The sequence below is a fragment of the Choloepus didactylus genome, chromosome 1, assembly GCF_015220235.1.
Source record: "Choloepus didactylus isolate mChoDid1 chromosome 1, mChoDid1.pri, whole genome shotgun sequence".
NCBI lineage: Eukaryota > Metazoa > Chordata > Mammalia > Pilosa > Megalonychidae > Choloepus > Choloepus didactylus.
Window position 1 is genome coordinate 61,103,763 of NC_051307.1, and position 8,966 is coordinate 61,112,728.

The 8,966-nt window shown below is 35.3% G+C and overlaps 1 protein-coding gene across 1 annotated transcript; it reads left to right on the forward strand.

Annotated features, from left to right (window-relative positions):
* Positions 1 to 1,288: 1,288 nt before the first annotated feature.
* Positions 1,289 to 2,254, forward strand: LOC119513331 (olfactory receptor 5H8-like). The gene has a single exon (XM_037808491.1). The coding sequence runs from the start codon at positions 1,325 to 1,327 to the stop codon at positions 2,252 to 2,254; it is 930 nt and encodes a 309-aa protein (XP_037664419.1). The 5' UTR covers positions 1,289 to 1,324.
* The last annotated feature ends 6,712 nt before the right edge of the window (positions 2,255 to 8,966 follow it).

Here is an 8,966-nt window from a genome sequence, read left to right on the forward strand (position 1 = left end):
ATACATTTGTCTCCCCACTATATTCCAATTCTGGGGCGAGTGGGTTTGATAGGCCAAACCTAGGTCAAGTCTCTTCACTCTAGTGGAATGTGGGATGGGAAAGTGAATTTCTAATCTTTTTGACCTTTAGAGTGGATGGTAGCCTATGATCCCTAGCACACATGGTATTAAAAGGGATCAGATGTTGGCCATCCAATGAATAACATAAATCCACTCTCCCCTTTAATGCCACTTCCTCAAAATTCCTTCCTCGCTTTACTCATTTCTTTCCCTACACTTCCCGTGGATTTATAACCATTACTCAAACTACCCCACTGCCTCCAAGGCATTATTTCTCTTGTGCTCTAGTAAACCCATGCTACTAATACATCTCACCTGGATGTTCAGAGCACATTTCATTGCAGAAATTACCAATATATCTAAATTTTCAACTTCAATTTTTGATGACCATCTACCCAGTCACAAAGTGACTCCTCTCTCCTTCTCTGACCAACCCCTTAACATCTAATGTGGCAGTGAGTCCTAGAGACACTTGATTCTGAATTATTTTGAAACTGTCTCTTCATCTTCCTTGTCACTCCTAATGCCATATCATATATGGACTAGATACTTCACATGTATTTAAATCATCTTGAGGTGTTTCTTTAAATGCTTATTCCTGAACCTCATTTTGACCTAATGAATCAATTTCTACAAAATATCTCACAATCTCTGTTCAGCACAAAAATATCCACCAGGTAAATTGGATGTATAATATGCGTTGGGAGCCAAAGGACAATAGTAACAGCTTCCTGACTAGCATGTCTGACTCCAGTTTTCCCTCCCTGTAGCTTATTGTCTACACTACCAAATAATCTAAAAATATCTCACAATGCCACTCTCTCTTAAAAGTATTCAATGCATGCCTATTGCCTAAAGGATAAAATTCAAATTCCTCCATGAGGCATTCAATTCATTTTATAATCCAAGCCCTTCAATATTCGTTCCCTTTTACCCTGCAACCATGTCACACCCACATACAATTTCCTTCTCACACTCATCAGTGAACCTATATATTTAGTATATACTTAGAAAGCCTTTTGTTTTTTTCTAAATTGTGAATTCCTACACATTTTTCACAAGAAATTATTGTATTCAATTCTATTTCTTCAATCTCCCAAAAAGTTTTCACCAATTATAGTAGTGCTAAATAAAATTAAAACATCTTTCTGATAGGAGGATGGTTTTATTTCAACTCCTTTAAGCCATTTTCATCTTATAAGTCCTCAGTGAATGTCCTTTTTACATATATTTCTTCTTATTTCAGGGGATATACAGTGAGGACATGGAAAAGGAAAATGCAACATTATTGACAGAGTTTCTTCTCACAGGACTCACAGATCGACCAGAGTGGCAGGTCTCCCTATTCCTGGTTTTCTTCATGGTATATCTCATCACCATGATGGGGAACTTAGGACTGATTGCTCTCATCTGGAATGACCCTCACCTTCACACCCCTATGTACTTATTTCTTGGGCGTTTAGCATTTGTGGATGCCTGGCTATCATCCACAGTGACCCCTAAGATGCTGTTCAGTTTCTTGGTCAAGAGTAAAATGATACCTCTCTATGCATGCATGATACAATTTTTTTCCTTTGTAATCAGTGCAACCACAGAATGTTTTCTCTTGGCAACAATGGCATATGATCGATATGTAGCCATAAGCAACCCTTTACTTTATCCAGTGATCATGACAAACAGACTCTGCACACAGCTGTCAGTCTGGTCATTTGCAGGTGACCTAATTCATGCCCTAATTCATGGAGGCTTTTTATTCAGATTAACCTTCTGTAAATCCAACATAATTCATCACTTCTACTGTGACATTATACCATTGCTTAAGATTTCCTGCACTGATGCATCTATTAATTTTCTGATGCTTTTTATTTTCTCTGGTTCAATTCAGGTATTCACCATTATGACTGTTCTTTTCTCTTATACATCTATTCTCTTTACAGTCTTAAAAAATAAGTCTGTAAAAGGAATAAGGAAAGCCTTTTCCACCTGTGGAGCCCATCTCTTATCTGTCTCTTTATATTATGGTCCCCTTCTCTTCATGTATGTGCACCCTAGATCTCCTCAGGGAGATAATGAAGATATGATGGATTCTCTGTTTTATACTGTCATAATTCCTTTTTTAAATCCAGTTATCTACAGTCTGAGAAATAAGAAAGTCATAGATTCACTGGCTAAAATATTAAAAGGTAGATGTTAAAGTGAAGTTCTCATAATAATATATTTTCTTTTTGTTAAAACAGTCAGAAATTGTGCAGTTAGATGTGGCATGAATTGGTTAGTGTAAAAAGCCTTCTGTAATTGTAATTGAACCTGTATTTCCTTAAAATGGTTAGTGTGATATTCATTTTAACCAGGGAACTCTTCCTAACACATTCAGTGGGTAGCATTTCTCTGATGAAAAAATCACATAAAGACATCACAAGTTTCCCTTATGAGTATAGATGCAAAAATCCTCAACCTAATACTAGCAAACTGAATCTAGCATAATATGAAATTATTTATATGCCTTGTTCCAGTGTTTAATGACTTGAGCTATTAGAATCTAATAATAATAATCTAATAAACTCCTTAAAATATTTTTGTACCTTATTGAAAAACATACAATGAAATTTAATATCATGCATGTCATTTAAAGCAGAAACCAAATGTTAACATTTAAATGTGTATTTGTGCTTCAATGTTGCTTTTTAAATGTAATAAGTGCTTAGATAGTGTAGTTTCTCTGAAAAGGACTTGAATAGGGTGACTTTGATTTCTAAAACATTGTATATCTTGGAGGCTTATATCACATTTACATCTGAAGTGGTGGCAGGCTTGCGTTTGGGTGAGTATAAATAAGACCCCGCAATTCTACTACCATCAAAAAGACTTTCATTCTCATTTATTGTGAAATGTTGATTGTTATTTCTTGTAGGGATTCACTTCATATACCACACTGAGAAATAAGCAGACTGGGAATCCATTGAGAAATAAATGCTAAACGAATTAAGACAGTGAAGGCAGGCCTCAGTGTGCATATATAAGAAAAGAGAAGTGAATTGCCTTCTTCCTGTAAATATACCTTCTAAGGCCCTTTCCAGTTGTGGTTGTATGTTGTTGGGCCATCTGAAAGGCTTCAATAATTCAGAAGGCTAATAAATTGGATAGATCAATTAGAATTAAGTTTCGATATGAGGTAGATCAAAAAAGAGAGGTGGCACAATGCAATTTTCCCAGATTTAACGAAAGCTAATAAGACATATAAATCAATGACATTTAAATGTTGCTGGAATGCATGGTTGAAAACCAGGGGGTTTGGTTACATATTACCTAAATGCACATTATGTTAAGATTATATGATGCCCCAGTGCCCAGTTGATGAAGATGTACAAATGGTCAAGAGCTTCAAAGTTTTGTGAATAAAAGTCCATACACTTTAAGTAAAATGAGTTATTCATCTACAGCTCTGCTCCCTTCTTTTCCCCTCTGAGGAATAAAATCCCATACACATTCCTACTGATGCCACTGAAGTCCTAACCCTCAAACTACCCATTTCTGTGTTTTGCAAAACTCAAGTTTCTCATCACTCACATCCAGCTTATAACTATCTTACTTTCCAAAGACTGCTGCCAGATTATTTTTCCTTCCTGAAGACAACTCTGATTAAATCTTGGCCCTCCTCAGTAAACTTTTAATGGATTAGCATTAACAACTTATATGTGTACATGGCATAGATAGATGACAGATGACAGATAGCTAGCTAGATAGATAGATAGACAGACAGATGGATCTCTATATACACAGATCTCTATATACATTTTTTCCAGTTGTCCTTCAGTACAATCCCATTTTTTTGCCTTTAGAAAATCACCAAAATCCAATCACCAAAAGTCCAGTGATGTGATCTCATTCTTACCTATGTTGCAGATTTATTCCTTTTTGTATATCACTTGTGCCATTTCAGTGTGATATTAGAAGATATTATATACCTGTGCAAAGTCTCCATTTTGAACAAGATATTCTGCTGATTCCTTTAAAAAGAAACTGAAAATACATGCACATTTTAAGTGGATATTTAGATAGAAGTGTGATAACGTATTGTTAAAACACACAGTTGTTTGAAAAACTAGCATAAATAGTGGTGATATCACTGGATTAGAAGGTAGGAGAAATACGTTGGAATTGGTTGCCTCCAGTAAGGTTGCCTGGCCTGATAAGCAAATATTTGGGAAACACAGTAGGAGTGCTCCTCATTTCATGCCAAGAGCTCCAATCCATCTATTGCCTCCAGAAAATGGTGTGACATTCCAATAAGGTTGATCAAGTCAGTAAGATAACTGGAAGAGAGACAGAAGCTGAGGAACCTCTAGAGGGAGAGTTTGAAACATTGAAAGTCACAAGGCATTGTGCCGTGCTGGGCTTCTGCCCAATTGATTGTGTTCCCAAGTGCCCTTGGAAAGAGAAAAATGGATATCAGTGGTGTGAGTGAGCAAGAGCTCCCAACATGGTGGAGAGGAGATTAACCAAGTTTTGGGGGGAATAAAGGTGTGGTGGTTTGAATTATGTCCCACAAATTGGACACATTCCTTGTCTTCAGACACATGCTGTGGGTGTGAATACATGGTATATAGAATCTCTTTAAGACATTATTTTAGTTAAATTGTTGCTGAACTGAATAAGATTGAGCCTTAATCTAGTAAATGGGTTCCTTCATAAACAGAAGAAACTCAGATCTATGAAGAGAGGTCACATGAGGGAATCAGAGGTCATATGCCAAAGGAATCCATAAAAGAAAGAAGAGGACATCACCATGTAAGAGGAAATTCAAGCCACCCCAGGACTCTAAAGCTAGTTTTTGGTCTTCAGGAAAAATTCCATGAGGGTTAGCCTGAAACAAGTTTCCTAGTTCAGTCTTTCTGAGTTCTTCCTAACAGATTTGCATTGAGATACAAGCACCCTAATATTCATGTATATTATGTATAATATTCATGTATATTCTCTTCAGGTTTGCAGAATTGCCAAATTCAAGTAAACATTCCCTAATCATGACTGTCTAACTGCTAATGCAGCATCCCTATAATGCTAGAAAAGTCATAATGGCCAATCCCATTGTTCTTCTTTGGCTCCCTACACACTTGGTTGAGCCTCACTCTTTGGATATGCTCCTTCATGAGGCCGTTCAAGGCATGCTGTGACTCTACATCTAGGACCTCTGCATACAATAAACTTTCTCTCAGTCACCTCCTTGTCTCTCCTCTTTGTCACACCTGTCCATAATAAGGCATTTACAAAACATGAAGCAAAGATGTTATCAATACAAATTAAATTGAAATACATTTAGGATGTTATATATGGTCCCCATGGAAAACATACAGGTATTATCTAAAATTTTACATAAAAGGAAGTGAGAAGTGATTCAAAATAGTTAACAAAGATCATCTAAACAAAATGATGGCAATAATGGAGACAGAAAGGTCACAAAGTGTATAAGACATACAAAAGCAATTAGGAAAATGGCAGAACTAAGTCTTGCTTCATCATTAAAGATTTAAATGAAAATCAGTAGAGATTAGTGGACTGGATCAAGAAGCATCATATAACTATATGCTGTTTACAAGAGACTCATATCCAAATACACAAATGGGTTGAAAGTGAAATGATGGAAAGAAATAATCCATGCTTATAGTAACTGAAAAAGACCAGAGTAATTGTACTATGATTAGAGAAAGAGAATTTAACTCCAAAACCTTTATAAGAGGCAAAGAAGGATATTTTATATTGAGAAAGTGGTCAAGGATTCCAGTTTTGTCACTGCTTTTCAATATTGTACTAGAAGTGTTTGCCAGAGCAATTAGGTAATATTGTTATTGGAATTGTTTCTTTATTTCCTCTTCAGATTGTTCATTTCTAGTGGTCAATAAAAAGTACAAACATGCATGCACATAACAACAGGTCCCCAAATATGTGAAGCACATATTGAGAAAATTGAAGAGAGAAATAAGACAGTTCTACAAAAATATTTGGGAATGTCAATTCATCACTTTTGATAATGGATAGATTATCTAGGCAGAAGTTCAGAAAGACTGTAGAGGACTTGAAAAACAGAATAAACCAACTACATCAAAAATATATAGACTTACACTCCCTGACTTTGAAGTTTGTTATAAAGCCACAGTAGCCAAAACAGCATGGTACTGACACAAAGATAGACATATTGATTAATGGAATTGATTTGAGAATTTGGAGATAGACCCCCAGATCTATGGTCACCTGATATTGGATAAGGCCTCCCAAACCACCGAACAGGGACGTAGCAGTCTATTTAACAAACAGGGCTGGGAGAGCTGGATATGCATAACTGAAAGAATGAAAGAGGACCCCTACATCACACCCTATACAAAAATTAACTCAAAATGGATTAAAGACCTCAATATAAGAGACAGTACCATAAAACTTCTAGAAGATAATGTAGGGAAACATCTTCAAGGCTTTGTATTAGGAGGTCACTTCCTAGACCTTACACCCAAAACACAAGCAGCAAGAGAAAAAAACAGATAAATGTGAACCCCTCAAACTTAAAAGCTTCTGTACCTCAAAGGAATTTGTCAAAAATGTGAAGAGGCAGTGAACAGAATGGGAAAAAAATATTTGGAAACCATGTAACTGGCAAAAGACTGATGTCTTGCATATATAAAGAAATCCTACAATTCAATGACAATAGTATAGACAGCCCAATTATAAAGTGGGCAAAAGATGTGGAAAGACAGTTCTCTGAAAAGGAAATATGAATTGCAAAAAAAACACATGTTCAGTTTCACTAGCTATTAGGGAGGTGCAAATTAAGGCCACAAGGAGATATCATCTGATACCAATTAAACTGGCTGCCATTAAACAAACAGGAAACTACAAACGCTGGAGAGGATGTGGAGAAATTGGAACTCATTCATTGTTGGTGGGACTGTATAATGGTGCAGCCACTCTGGAAGACAGTCTGGCAGTTCCTTAGAAAACTAGATATCGAATTACTCTTAAATACAGCAATTTGACTTCCCTATATCTACCCAGAAGAGTGCAAAACAGTGACATGAACAGATATCTGCATGTCAATGTTCATAGCAGCAATATTCACAATTGTCAAGAGATGGAAACAACACAAATGTCCTACAACAGGTGAGTGGATAAACAAAATGTGGTATGTACACACGATGGGATGCTACACGGTAATAAGAAGGAATGATGTTGTGAAACACATGACAACATGGATGAGCATTGAAGACATAATACTAAGCAAAATAAGCCAGGCACAAAAAGAGAAATATTGTATGTTACAGTATTGTGAACACTGAGAAAAATGTAAAATAAATGGCTTATATTGTAGAATGTAGGGGACCTAGAAATAGACAGCAAATAGTGAAGGGGGAACAATAATCTAATAAGAACAAAGAAGTTATGGGGGGATAAACTTATTTTTCTGGGAATGCTCAGGAATGACTACGGCTTGGTAATTTCTGGGGGGTATGGAAGGAACAAGTTTGCAGAAATGTAGTTATTTTAGGTTATTTGTTTTTCTTATTCCTTTTTTGGGCTATAGTCTATTTACTTGGGATACGGTAGGAACATGTTGGAAGCAGTGCTGTTATTTTAGGTTATTTGATTTGTTTATTATTCCTTTGTTTTGGTTTTGTTTGAAATGTTTCTTTATTTTTAATTTTTTGTTAAAGTTAAAAAAAACAATAAATGAGTGTGAAAAAAATAAATGAGCAATTGGGAGAGGAGGGGAATGGAATATTTGGGCTGTTCTTTTTTATTCTAATTTTTATTTTCTTTTTTGGAGTAATGAAAATGTTCAAAGATTGTGGTGATCAAAGCATAACTATGAACAACTGATTGTATACTTAGAAGGATTGTACGTTATGTGAATATATATCAACAAAAATGTAATAAAAGCACATACATACATACGTGTGTGTGTGTGTGTGTGTGTGTGTGTATAACTCAACCAAAACAGAAAACATATTCTACCCAAGTACACACACACACACAAAAAAAATTCTGTATGATAGTTCATACTTCACAAGAGAAATTTCAATACATTTTTGAAGAAAAGAAAAAACAAAGCTAACATACTCAACAGTGAAAGATGATAAGCTTTCCCAATAAGTTTAGGAATGTGACACAGATTCCAGTTTTGTAACTGCTTTTCAATATTGTACTAGAAGTGCTAGCTAGAGCAATTAGGTAATATAAAGAAATAAATGGAAACCAACTTGGAAAGGAAGAAGTAAAGCTATGATTATTTGCAGACTACATGATCTTATATATTAAAAATCCAAAGGAATCCACAAGAAAAGTATTAGTTCTAATAAAGTAATTCAGCATAATGCCTGGGTACATGATTACATGCAAAAATCAATTGCACTTGTATACACTAGAAATGAACAATATGAAGAGGAAATAAAGAAAGCAATTCCATTAACAATTGAATCTAAAAGAATAAAATACCTAGGAATAAATTTATCAAAGGATTTTAAAGACTTGTATAATAAATACTGCAAACACTATTGACCAAAATGAAATAAGATCTAAATAAATGGCAAGATATCATGGATTCATGGCTTGGAAGTCTTAATATTGTGAAAATGTCAGTGTCACCAAAGAAATCTAAAGCTTCAATGCAATCCCAGTCAAAATTTCAGGAGCATTTTCTGAGAAATGAAAAGTTGATCCTCAAATTCATACGGAACTGCAAGGCTCCCAAATATCCAAATCAATTTCTAAAAGGAACAAAAATGGAGGACTTACACTTCCATATTTCAAAATGTACTACAAAACTCCAGAAAACAAAATAGAGTGTTACTAGAATGAAGAAAGACAAATAAACCAATGGAGTGCAATTGAAATCCCAGAAAATACCAGCATATCTAAGACCA